The sequence below is a fragment of the Peromyscus leucopus genome, chromosome 3, assembly GCF_004664715.2.
Source record: "Peromyscus leucopus breed LL Stock chromosome 3, UCI_PerLeu_2.1, whole genome shotgun sequence".
NCBI classification, from domain to species: domain Eukaryota; kingdom Metazoa; phylum Chordata; class Mammalia; order Rodentia; family Cricetidae; genus Peromyscus; species Peromyscus leucopus.
This window is the reverse complement of record NC_051065.1, coordinates 101,229,232-101,242,785: the sequence shown is the minus strand read 5'-3', so window position 1 is coordinate 101,242,785 and position 13,554 is coordinate 101,229,232. Positions and strand designations below refer to the sequence as shown.

At 53.4% G+C, this 13,554-nt stretch overlaps 1 protein-coding gene across 5 annotated transcripts in view; it reads left to right on the top strand.

The window, feature by feature from the left end:
- Sfxn5 (sideroflexin 5) overlaps positions 1-13,554 on the top strand; it is a 124,009-nt gene that overhangs the window by 101,843 nt on the left and 8,612 nt on the right. For all 5 annotated transcript variants that reach the window (XM_028860192.2, XM_028860191.2, XM_028860190.1 and 2 more), the window contains one exon: positions 4,581-4,698. In XM_028860192.2, the coding sequence (XP_028716025.1) occupies positions 4,581-4,698 (118 nt within the window). The remainder of the gene's footprint in view (positions 1-4,580; positions 4,699-13,554) is intronic.

The window sequence follows — 13,554 nt, the reverse complement described above, 5'->3', positions numbered from 1 at the left end:
GACAAAAGTAAATTGGGGGTGACCCTTTGTGTCCCTGCTTTGTGTACAGCCCTCTCCTGAACTGAGGCTGTCCCCAAATACCAGTGACTGAAAATACGGATAGGCAGACCAGGAGCAGGTGAGGAGGGTGCGGTTCTTCAGTGCTGAGGCCTGCGGTGGGAAGCGTGGAGGGTGCTCATTGAATACTGTTAGTCACCTGTCACTGGCGCAAGTCTGGTGGGACAGAGCCCTCACCTGGCAGATTAGGTGGAGAAGTTTTCTTACACACAGGCATCAGAGGACAGCCGGAGCCAGCGAAGCCGAGGATTGGCTGCAAACTAAGACCCACAAAAAGCTGCTGAGGGTGAATGGAGTCTCATCGGCCCAGACTGGTGTCACAAAGCAGCTGAGGAATCCAGAAGCCCTTGGCTCTGGCTTTATGGCCTGGGAGAACTTGGCTGGCTGGGACAAGCTAGGCTAATCCGTGGCAGACAGTCCGAAGCTCCAACCCTCCTCCCTGTCTGAGTACCCAGCACCCTCAGCACAGTTCACAGGTACCCGAGAACTACACAGGAGCGGCTGGAAAGCCAGTTCAGCCAGGCCAGTCAGAGGCTTGTCCTTTGACACGAATTTGCTGGAGAGGAGCAGGATCTGTGATGCTTTCCCAGTCTGCATAGGAACTGAGTTTGTAGAGTTGAAGGAGGCTTGGCATGGCGTTGCTTTGTCGGCTTAAATTGGTTTTAGGAGTTATGGGAAGTGGTATGGGGATTATTTTGGCTGTGAACCCTCCCAACCAAGTGTCAGGAGTGCTGCCTGGCCTGCCTCATCCCAGGCTCCAAGGAAGCTCTAGGGTAGGGTAATGAGAGGTCAGTGGTCTGGGGCTCCATGCGGCTTACTAATAGTTGATCTTTTCTGGGGGTTCCTGGGATGATTTTGAGGAAGAGTTCAGTCCCAGTTCCCTCGGGAATATTGAGATGGATAAGACCCAGTTTGTACACGCAAAGGCTTGTTGATCTCACGCCCACTATAAAAACACGAGCCTGGATGGCAGGTGAGGCAGGACACTGAGCAGAGCCAGCTGAGATGTCTAATAGGGAAGTATGCTTTTCCAGCCTCAGTTTCCCACATAGAAAACGGGGCCACTGTTGTCTTGCTCCCCCGGGCTTGGCATTTGGCGCCACCCAGCATCTTTTTCCTGTGAGGTGGCCAGCTGTGCTGTCCAGAGTTCTTTGGTGCGAGATTTCAGGGCAGGTGGGAGGTGGGCACCCCTACCCTCTGTAGCCAGGTCGGGTGGGGAAGTCTGGACAGCCAGGGAGGAAAGACAAAAGCACACTTACAAAGCAGACTTGCAAATTAATGGAGCGCAAAGTAGGGCTGCTCTGGAAGTGCTGAAGGAATTCACCGCAAGGGGGGGGGGGCGACCAGCTGTTGTGTGGCAGCCGGGGTGGGACCCGCCTCGCTTGCCTCTGGCCTCAGTCTATCCTCTCTGGCAGGAGCGCTGGGGTCTGGAGCCTGGGCCTCCAGCTAGGATTAGACAGAGGTGGAAAGAAACTCTGTGGGCACCATTGTCCCTGCCCCTGAGAGCCAAAGAAGTCTGAAGTGCACGAAGTAGAGGGACCTCCACCTATGCTGGGAACACCTTCTCTGCTCCCCTTGCCCACACTCAAGCCTCATATTCCACACCTTCCCTGCAGCCCCTACCAGCCAGTAAGCTGGGTTCCGAGCCAGGGCTGGAAGGCCCCCAGATGTAACACATCATCGCAGAGACAGGTGTCGATGTAGGGACAGGAAGGCTATCGTTTGCTCCCCAAGCCCTGCGACCCTGGTTCAGAATACACTGGAAAAGTGCATCTGGGGGGGTGGAAGCTGGATGGAGGTCCTGGCCCCACCCATGGTAGATCCCTTAGTCCGCTCCCCCAGCTCCTTCGCTGCCTGTGATCCGGGTCTTTCCTTTTTCCAAGCATTCGCACATCTCTCCATCTGCATATTTTAACTCCCCCAGCTGCCTTTCCAATCCCTGCCTGCCATTTCCCTCTTCTCCCCTCCCCCCATCCTGCTGTGTTTTCTCTTGGGGGCTCTGGACCAGACTCTGCAGGCTTCTCAAAGGTTGCAACCCTGGGGCTCCCTGGACCCACTTGCCCACAAGGGACTTCAGCCAGCCTCCCTTCAGAGAAGCCAAGGTCACAATCTCCATGGATGGGAGTTTGCCCAGCGTTACTTCCAGGAAGTCACCATTCCCAGCTCTAGGTGATCCTCAGGGCTGTGCCTCCAGGAATGCTACACCCTCCGAGAACTGCTGCAGAACCAGGAAGACAGTCCAGAGTCCCAGGCAGGAGAGGCTGATCAGAGCTACACGCTTCACAGGGCTGGTTTTGGCCTCATTCCAACCCCTGTGTGACTCCAGAGGAAGCCTGTGAGGCCCGGGGCTAACAGAGACTGGGGGGAGACTGGGGAGCCACTCCTTTGGGATTGAGCTTGATTTTAGCACCCTTGCCTTACTCCGCTTATTCCTTGGGGGACCCCATGCCCCAACCCCAGTAACTGAACCTAGCAACAATCCAACATCCACACAGAGCACGGGGTCCGGGCCAGCCAGGAAAGGCAAGAGAACAATGCACCTGTCAGGATTCGCATCCTCTGTGCAGGCAACAGCAGTACCAGCAAAAATGATGCACACTTACCTGCTGCTGAGCTGGCTGACCTTTGGATTTGCTTAGAGTTGATAAGCAGTTGGGTCTTGGTAACACCTGAGTGAGAACATGGAAAGGCAGCCGCCTCTCCGAAGTGTGATCTGTAGATTCACGAATGCCAGTTCCTGGGTCTAATGCCAGCTGAAGGAGGGTCCCGTGGAATCAGGAGCCCTTGGGGATTTACACTGTTAACCAGACCATTCCAGTATACACCAAAGGTCTGAGAACTGCCCCTCCCAACTGTGCTATCTGCCGCGTGTTGAGTTTGCCCCAAAAGGGAAGGGTGATAGGGGGGTTACCTGTCCCCAAGACTAGGACCCTGACCCAGAGGGATGGATTAGTCAGTTTTCCTTTATTCGAATAAACGTCTGAGATAACTTAGAAAATGTTTATTTTTTTATTTTGATTTGATTGGATTTTTTTGAGACAGGGGTTCTCTGGGTAACAGCCCTAGCTGTCCTGGAACTTGCTGTGTAGACCAGGCTGGCCTCGAACTCACAGAGATCTGTTGCCTCTGCCTCCCGAGTGCTGGAATTAAAGGCGTTTATTTTGGTTCTCACTTTCAGACAATTCAGCCTGTCATCCAGCTTTACCCCTGGGGCTGCAGGCCAACATGGGGTAAATAGGTAGCAGAACAACCTCTTCCCTTTATAGATTGAAAAGGTGGTAGGGGAGGGGCTGGAAATCTCTCATGCTCTTGAAGGGCGTCCCACCTCAGTGAACTGAAGACCCCCGCCCCTCCCCTCCCTGCCCCGCCCCAAGCCTTAGTTTCTGCCATCTCCCAGCACACAGGCTAGAGAGCAGACCTCTAATGTGTGGCAGTTTGGAGACACTCAAGATCTAGACAGTGTACAGCAAGGGCCTCTCCTCTGTGATTGGGGCCAGACCTGCTGCAGTGGGGGAGAGGAAAGAGCGCCTGTTGTCATCTGTCACTCGGGCTGGTCATTTGAGGCTGCTGTGGCTACTGAGACCAGGTTTAGTGCCCACCTAATATCTCTAGCAGACAATCCAGGTATTCTTCCTGCTGGAATTGCCAGGTCTCCATGGGTGGAATGCCATAGATCTTGCCCAATGGTGGTTTCTGGTAAGTGTGGTGAGTAGGTGCTTATCAGCTAGGGTGGGCCCCCACTCTGTCGCAAGAACTCATTCAAACTCGGCACCCTGAAGAGAAGTTTTTCACACTTCTCTCCTGCTCAGGAATCATGCCCCCCAAATCCTGCCATAGAGAGTGGGTGACAACTGCATCATGTTTGGGGGTGTAGCTGTTCAAAGGGTCCTGAAGTCAGGAGCTCGGAGCAGCTCAGGATAATAAGAGCAGCCACAAGAGTCCAGCAGCCACAAGAGTCCAGGGCCAGTCCCTTGGCCACGCCTGCCCTCCCCATGGCTCTTGGATGGAAGTGGTAGTCAACGGGATGTCTTCAGTTCTCATGCATGATAAGGACTGCCTCTCCCTGATCATGTGCATGTATTTGTGTATGTGCATGTGTGTATGTACACAAGTATATTCTGTGTCTTCTCCCTGCATGGCACATACTGGGGTTTTCCTCTGTTGAATGCATCTAAAGACCATCCCGCATGTCTCTTCAGGAGCCAGGGATGACAGTCTCTCCTGCCCCACTCCTATCTCCATGAACAGGGCTAGACAACTGTAGAAGGGTGTCCCACTGTAAGAACTTGCTTATGATTTAAGTAGCTGAGGATTCCTTGCTGGGTCCAGCAATGTCCTTCATAGCTGGGTGTGGGGAAAGCAGTAGTTACTAGTGAAAGATAGTGCCCATTCTACTTAGCTAAAGATGCCCTGGGCTGCGGGATCTGCTGCCTTGGCCCTGAGGTAGCATGGGACCGAGCTTGGCAGCTCATGGCTATCCAGCCCAGGCTGTGCACCTCACACGGCCCTCTTTCTCTCCACAGGACAGCTCTCTTGCAGGCACGCCCGCGGCTGCTCCTACCCGTGCAGAGCCTCGTGTGCCTGGCAGCCTTCGGCCTGGCCCTGCCACTGGCCATCAGCCTTTTCCCGCAGATGTCAGAGGTCAGTGGGGTTAAAGGGCAGGGCAGGGAGGAGTCATTTATTGACAAAGACCTAACCCATGCTGACTGCAGTACTGAGCCAGGCTCTGTGGTGAGAACCATGAATGAAGCCAGGTGTGATGGCTCACATCTGTAATCCCAGCATCTTAGGCGATGGCTTCCGTGGGGTGGAGGAACTGAGGCAGGAGGACTGCTGTGAGTCTGAGGCCAGCTTGAGCTACAAAGTCGGTTGGAGACCAGCCTAAGCTACAGAGTGAGATTCTTTCTTAAATTATAACAACAACAATAATGCATAAAGGAAAAACGAGGAACGAGCCTGGCCCAGGATGACCTTTTCAAAGATCAAGCAGCAACACAGGATGCTGTGGAATAGCAAACAAAGTTCGAGGAAGGTTAGGGTGGGAGAAAAGAGGCAGCAGAGCAAACAGAGCCTGGAGGGAAGTGGTGCTTCCTGGGGCCTGGAAGCTGGGTTGGAGTTGGCCCGCTGAGCAGGGTTTGGGGACACACAAGCGAGGGATAAGTCCGTATGAAGGTTCTGAGGTAAGATGACATTTGATACCCGAATGAAGTCTGCCCTGTGAGCCGTAGTGGGGAGAGATGAGGTGAGCCAGGTAAAGCCCAATGGCCCCGGGTGGTGCTGAGAACCTGAAGGCTGAAGCCGGGGGGAGATAGCATCCAAAGGGCTACACAAAGGACTCTTGATCGGGAACGGATGGTCTCCATGGCTGCTTCATGAAGCTGAGTTGGATCTCTGGAGAGGGAACCATCAGGAAGCTGTGGCGGGCATCCAGTGAGAGATGATGGCGGCTTGGACCAGGCTGTTGGCAGTGGGCATTGAGAAGCGGGGCCATTGTGAGAGAGGGGCAGCCGCTTCCTCGGGATTTTCGAGAGCTGCATGTGGTGGGAGGGGAAGGGAGCCTGCAGGATGTGTGCCTGGCTCTCTGGTTTTGAAACCAGAAGGCAGATGTAGTCATGTTGTCACAAGATGGAGATGGGGAGAGGGGAGGGTTGAGGGAGGACAGAGAGTTGAGTCAGTTAGACCTGTGGGTGGGAGGACCCTGTGGACCCTGTGAGCAGAGGTGCCCTGTGGGGAGCTGGCTCCAGGTCTACAGTCTAGGACAGTGTCTCGTGCCACAGGAACAGGATGGAAGCCTCCAGGCAAGGACAGTGCCAGGCTCACGGAGATTGGGATGTTCAAATTCCTTGAGATTAGCGAATACCCCTTGTCCTTAGACCATAAAGGCAAACCTTGTCCCCAGTGGTAGAGTGTGCAGCATAGGGGGTGAGGGGTGGGGCCGCAGCAGACCTCTAGAGCTCGTGTGCATGCAAAATGGAAACACCAGGAGAGAATAGAGGACTTCCGAGAAAGAGTAAAGTCCAAGAAGAGAGAAAAGGACTGGAGCATAGACCAAGGGACCAGCCTTGGCAGGGGCGAGCCCTGCTCCCGGTAGCTGCTGGAGAGGGTGGGCAGGTGGCAGGTGCAGCTGTAAGGGGAGAGGACAGGGGATGGCAAGTCAGAGGCAAGGGCCAAGAGAGCAGAGGACCAACCTGCTGTTCAGAGTGGCTGAGCTTGTGGCCAGAGGGGGACACTTCTCCAGAGTGATTTGAGGACAGCCCTGCTTCAAGAAGTGCCCAACTGGAGGACGGAGGGCAAGCCGGGGCTCCTGGGGGAAAGTGGCAATGGGGGTGGGGGTGTGGGGAGGTTAGTGAAGACTGGAAGCCCAGGGCCTTAGTGTAGGGGCTGGAGTCACTTTGGGACACTCACGGTTGGGACCCTGGTGTGCTGTGTGAGGCTAAAGTTCCCTGTGCCTTCAGTGCTCTTCCAAACCTAGGAAAGCTGAGTCTGGGAACTCCCAGTGGAACCCAGGGCTACAGGCACCTCTAAACCCTGGAAACAGGGCAGAGGTGACTCTGAGGTCTCTGGCGACAGGACTGTGCTGGAAGCTCTACCTGTGGAGAGGATCCAGGACAGAGAATCCCCAGATCACCAAGTCAGAAGCCATCCCAGCTAGAAAGGATCATCCCATGTATCATCCTCCTGGCTTTACAGGAAAACAAGACTGAGAACAGCCATGGTTGGGACCAGCCCTCAGTCGCAGAAGCCAGTGTTGTTAGGAGGGGACGCTCTGGAGGCCATACCCCGGTACAGATGGGGGTCTAGTCAGCTGGTCCAAGAGGCTTTAGTCAAGGTCCAGACTCCTTTGTCCCCATTGCCTGCTCAAGTATATGGATGTTAGTGCTTTTGAGCGTCTAGCCACATTCACTTACCACAACCCAAACTTCTTATAGGTTGGAAAGAATTGCATGAGGTCTTTGTCCTTCAGAAGAGAGGGTAGTAACATGCTCTTCAGAACTCCCTGCTCAGCTGCACCTTCCCCAACAGGGTTCAGGCCAACCTGGATATTATAGAGTATTTTGAGACCTGTCTGCAACCCAAGGCACCAAAGTCATCAGCCATTGGTTTCTTCGTTCACCTTCCCAATTAATTCTAACAAGGTGATACTCCTGCAGTACAGGGATCATGTCTCATGTCCCAGAAGCCAGGGGAATTTGCCATATGAGTCTGGACTTGCTTGAGCTGACCCAACCTTGCCAAAAATCACCAAGGCTGTCAACAGAAGTAATCGCTGAAGTACTAATTAATTAGCTAGGAGACTTGGAGACCAAGTTCAGGAACTGGTGCCTAGGATGGCTAGCTTGCTGTGACTGGTGTGGTGGCCGACTCTCTAACCCCGGAGCTTGAGGAAGAACTTCTATTTCCCCTTCCATGCCTGGGAGAGAGCTTTGCTCTTTTCAAATGAGGGTTTCTGCTCATTGAAATGGCATCATGGTCAACTCAAAAATAGTAATTAAGCTACCTTGACTTGAGGTCACACCATTAGGCCTCTGCTTGCCTTGTATTTTAAGTCCTTCAAGTCTAGTTAAGTATCAAGAAATGTTACCAAATCAGTTGAGGTCATTGACCTCTGGGGGAGAGTTTTGCCTAGAGACACAGAACCTTTGGTGAGGGGACTCTAGCCAGCCTGAGCATGGCAGACATGGCTCTGGCAGGCCTTGCCCTTCCCCCATTCCCTCTGCCTTGCTAAAAACCATTAGATTACATTCCTAAAGCTAGGCACTGAGGTCTATTCCCTTATTTGGCCACTTCCTCCTCCTGAGGCTGATTAGCAAAGTCCAGCTATCAGAAACTCCCCTTTGGCTGCCCTAATTAACATGCTCAATCAAAATTAAACACCTCATCCTAACAGAGGGTTTCCCCTTTTACCTTTATAAACCATTTGCCTATGGGCCATGTCTGTCCCTATCCAGAGACTGTCCTTTGTCCCTCTGAGATAAATATTCTTTCCCTCTCCCTTGTCCCTTCTCATCCTCTGACTCCGGTCTTGGTCTCTTATTCCCACCCTTCATCCCTCTGGGCAAATAAATCTCTTCTGTGCTGAGAACTTGGCCTTGGGGCGTCTTGTGCTAAATATCGGTCCTCTCATTTGGTACATTGAAGGGACTGGAGGAGGAGATGTTTGAGAAAGAAAGGTCAAGTTTAAGCTGAGGTACGGAGTGAACCTGGGGGAGCAGATTCAGGAGAGCCAAGGAGGGGAAGGGAGGAGGAGTGGGGAGGAGGCTTGGAGAGGGGCCCAGCAGAGAACATGTTCCTGTGTTCCAGCGAGGGCACTGGGGCAGCTGAAGGCTGAGGATGTTGTCCACGTTGCTCATAAGAGGCAGCTTGTCCAGACAGGATTCTGTCACACTCTCCAGCATGCCCACACCTTACTATAAGAAGAGGGACCAAGCCAGGTGGTGGTGGTCCACACCTTTAATTCCAGCACTTGGGAGGCAGAGACAGGCAGATCTCTGTGAGTTCGAGGCCGGCCTGGTCTATAGAGTGAGTTCCAGGACAGCCAGAGCTGTTACACAGAGAAATCCTATCTTGGGGGAAAAAAAAAGAGGGACCAAGTATATACGCCAGACTTGCCCCTGCTTATCTATCAGTACAACAAAACTGACCTCCTCTAGACAGCCTGCCTTTCCTAGGGAATCCACCTTCATATCTACAGGGACCTTCTGTGGGGGTACCTCTTTGTTTTCTAACAGAACGGGGCGGGGCGGGGGCATCTAGGAGACCAAGAGGTGGGATCTGGAATAAGCTCTGAACTTGGGTATGAGAACTAGATCTGGCCTCCTGCCAGGCCTCAAACTCACTGACTGGACAGGGAGAATGTATCTTTCTTTTGACCTGGAGGATAAGGGTGCAGTTGGAGCATTGGTTAGACCGTGGTGTCCCAACAGCACCTAGAATAAGTCCCCTGCCCCATGGTCTCCCGTGAAGAGTAGGCTACTCTCTTGTGACTGGGACAGTCTTCTAATCTCCAGAAGCATGTATTCTGGTGTTGAAAACGAAGTAATTAAATGTCCTTGGGTGTGGTGACTCACACCTATAATCTAGCCCTTGGGAGGCAGAAGGAGGGGATCCCCACAAATTCAAGGCCAGCCTACAGCAAGTTGTAGGCCAGCTAGGATAATACAGGGGGATCCTGGGTCCAAAAAACAAACAAACAAACAAACAAACAAACAAAGTAAAACTGAGTATGATATCACATACCTGAGCCTAGGTGATCAGAGATTCAAGGCTATCCTTGACTACACAGTGATTTTGAATCCAGTTTGGACTACATAAGACCTTGTCTCAAAAAAAGCTGAAATAAAGTCATAAGGGTAGTAGTTACGATGGAGATAAAGTCAGGGGTATGCTATGGCTTGCTCCAAGGGCCCTTGAGGTAGGGTAGGTTGTGCGGGGCTCCCTAGTTGACATGGTCCTGACTTAGGGCCGCCTTTCAGACCCTGTCCATTGTGAATATTAGGCCTCTGAATAAGCAAACTTAATCTACTCCTCTGCCCCATCTGCGTGTACACTGGTGTCTTAGACTGTCTTAGGGGAACATCCAGAGTCCAGTCTTTGGGTTCACGGGCTTGGCTGTCCCCGGAGTCTGGACCGGGCAATGATGAATGCCCCTCCGATTCTGACACGCAATGTTTTCTACCTGGGAATGTATCCAACCCAGCAGTTTAATGAACCGCAGGTCTCCTAGGGAGCAAGAAGCAGTGCCCTGGCCAAGCCTCCCTCGCCCTTGCCTCTGTCTTTCTTAATTCCCTGAGTCCTCGGGGACTCTCCCATATCCAGGCTCTCCCCTCCCCCTCTGCTCCCTGGGGAGCTCGGGGGCTAGAGAAGGGGCTGCTGTACAAGCGGGAGCTATTGTTCCACAATCTGGTTTTGTCCTCATCTTGTTGGCAGGCGGCAGGAGAGGAGCGAAAGGTTAATGAGGCGCTGTGAACGGGGACTGCAGCGGGCGGGCGCCGGCTTGGTGACAGGGAGCTAATTAGGAGCAGTTTAACAGGAGGAAAAAGTGAAATCTCCTCTTCACCAACTGTCAATAATTAGCCGATTTGGTGAGGTTGAAATGTGTCCACAGAAGAAGGCGGGGCTTGTCTGGGGACGAGTGGGGGTGAGGGGGTGGGGGGGGGCAACTGAGGCTCAGCCCTGTCTTTAGGTGTGTGTGGGGGATTGTTGTACTGGGCCATCCTGCAGCCTGGGGCCTCCCTTCCGCCGCCCTCTGGCTGGCTTTTCCTAGCTTGATCCCTATATGGCCCCAGTTAAGACCTCAGCCAAAAGGCAAGTATTAGAACTCAGTTTCTTCCAGTCTCTCTGCCCTGTAGGAACCTGGAAGTGAAAATAAGAGGCAGGTGCTGGAATCAGAAGGATGGCAGCCACGCTACTCAAAGTCCCATGCTGATCCTCAGGCGCCTGCCTTGCTCACAGTGTGAGTGTGCCCTCTGAGTGCTAGCTGAATGGTGCCAAGAGGAGGCTGGGCAAGGCCCTTGGCCTCCTGTGGAGCATGCCTTCCTTGTCATCCCCCGGGCGGGCGGGCGCTGTCCACCCAGCTATTCCAAGGCAGGCGGTCTGGAGATCAGGCCCAGCCTTTTACTAGCAGGGAGGGTGTTTGTTGCTGCTGAGGCCTCCTGGGGGCCCAGGAGTCATGTTCACAAGCCGGAAGGTTGTTTCCTGTTGGGCCTGTTTGCGCTGTCTGCTGTCTCGTCTTTTGTTGGCCCCTGGCCTTTGGCCTTTCCTGACACCTCAGCAGATGGACGTCTCCTCCCCAGTCTCTAGCTTTTGCTGAACACCTTAACTGGAAGAAAAGGCATCAATCAGCCCCGCCCAAACCCCCTCCGTCCAGCCACTCCCCAGCTCAGGCATGGTGGGAGGAAGGCTGGAGCCCTCTTCAGCACTATGTGCACACCGTCTTTCAACTTGGGACTCTGAAGTAATTCTTAGCGCCACATTCATCTCTACTCAGCCCCCACTGCTCACCTCCTCTTGTCCCTCTATAGTTTTCATAGAGAGGAAACAAAGAAGTACCCTCCCACCTAAGAATGCGCCCCTCCCATGGGTACTAGAGCCGCTCTGTCTAGCCTCATCAGCCCCGCAGAAAGGGATAGCACTGGGGGACCCACCTGGCTAGGCAGCGTGACAGCCCGACACAACAGAAACCAATACCCTCCCCAATTTGTCTCCCTTTCTGGGAGAGCAAATTTGAGGGAAGAGTTGGGAATCTTCTAGAATGCCTGGTCCCTGGGACATTTTTCTTGATATTCAGGATCCATCCTGCCTCAAACATGTAGGCTCTGGTCTCATTTCTAGCCTTAGGACAGAGCCTCCCCTCCCTCCATGTAAGGCTGAGAGCCCGACTCTATCACCACCCGACACATTTGGTGCCCCCTGACTGTTGCCCCCTGCTCCTTCTGCTCTCCCAGGACCCAAACAAGGTCAGAGGCAGTGTCTAGCAGGCACTGTGTCCCTCCTGAGTCCATAGGACCTTTCACTGTCCCTAGAGGATTGTTCCTCTTCCTCTTTAGTCTCACATCCATCTTTGCTTAGAGATGTTTGTTTGGGGTTTTTCTCGTTTGCTGGTTTTAATCAATCCCCACTGAACGCCGAAGCAGGCTATTTTTGCTGTCAGAAATCTGCCGCCTCCCCGCCCGCTGCTTTCTTGGAATTTGCCCACAGGACCCCCCAGGAGGGACAAACGGGGATGGCAAAGCCACTTGGATCCCAGGAACGCCAACGCCACCTGTCATATTGCCTGTTCCCCACCCCCCCCATCCTAACCCATGCATGCACACAGGCCCACACACGTGCATACCCACTAGTATGCACACATTCTCAATGATATGTTTCAGGAAAGCCACCTCCCAACCTGTCCTTCCCAGGTCTCCCTCCTGGAACCTGCTAGAATACCTCACTGGATTCAAGATGGAGTGGAGGATTTGCTGGGCAAAGTTTTCCCTGAGTGAAAAGCACTAAGTGAGAAGGGCTTGGAGCGTGCCTAGACTACCGCAAGGGCCGAGGCCTGTGAGAGGTGTTATTGGCTAGGGCTGGGCAAGATGGCTACAATCTCACCCTTGCCCCATAGCATCATGCGAGTTTCTACCCCCTCCTAAGACCCTCCCACCCACTTCTAGCCGTTATCTTTGTCCTAGAAAAATTTCCCTACTATATAAATGTGGAGAAACTGAGTCCTCAAGGCTGAGAAGACAGAGAGAGACAGACTCTAAGGTCAGTCCACCAGAGGGCACCCAGGAACAATATAAAGTTCTGAAATGAAGCTAGGGCTTGGAGCACTTGCTGGGTCTACAAAGTTCAGGGGAGGAGCCCCATATTCGGTGTGTGTGTGGGGGTGTCTTTAGTTCAGTTTGATTGAGTTGGAATATTGAGTCATCTTGAGGGGATCTCCGTGTGGATGTGGAAGCTGTAATCTGTCTTTTCTCTGCCCTAGTCTTCAACCAGAGATGTGATGAAGATAAAGACAAGTGCTGGAAATGCTCAAGGCCACAATCTTGGGTGTGGCATGAGATCAGGGGATCCCTCCAGGAGGAGGCAGATATACCTCATACCTCAAGAGCAGAGCATCCAAGGAACCCTGAGAAAGCCCTAAGAGGCCTTGAGCAGGCCAGACATGGTCTTCGCTCAGTGGAAGTTTTGCCCATCCAAGCTTCTCCACCAACAGGAAGAGTTCTAGAAGGTTCTGGGAGTAATAGGCTGGGAGGTGGCTTTGCTGAGTCTGGAATCAAGGCATCTAGGTTTGTTTTGTTTAAGACAGACTCTTGTTATCTAGACTGGGCTGGCCTAGAACTCTCAATCCTCCTGCCTCTGCCTCCCAAGTGCTGGATGATAGGCATGTGCCACCATGCCTAGCTAGAGTGTGACTTTCATTCAGAAGGCGGTTGGGGTCCATCATGGGTACCAGAGGCCTAACTCAGGCACTCAGGGGTCCAAGCTCAGGCCTCAGCTGCTCCAGTACCCCAGTTTACCCTTACCCTTCAGAGACTCTCAGATCAGTTTCGGAGACTGATGTGCAGTGTGTATATGAGCAGAACCCAACGCTGGCTCGGTCCTGGTTAGAAAAGTGGAAGATGGCTGCCCAGTGGACCAGCCAGGCTTTGGAGGCCTATGTCAAGTGCTGTGCCACCTGCTTGCCTCGGAGCCCAGACCCCTGGGCAGGCACGGAAGTGGCTTTAGGCTGTGTCACAGGGTCAGGCTGGACGTCCCACCCCTCTGCCCTTCTCTTTGAAAAGGAGGTAGGAAAGCCCGCCATGGCAGCAGAGGCAGGGGGAGGGAGTGCTTTGTAGTAGGGAAAAGCCCCTGAGAATGGGGCACGGCTGGGGGATCCAGTTTCCTGTTTATGTCTCTGCACCTTAGCTCCAGGTTCAAATATGTAAACTATCCACTGGGCCTGGCTGCAGGTGTGTGTGTGCTCCCAGGCTGGAAGGCAGAGGTGCCCCCAGTGCATTCCTGACTGCTGGCCCC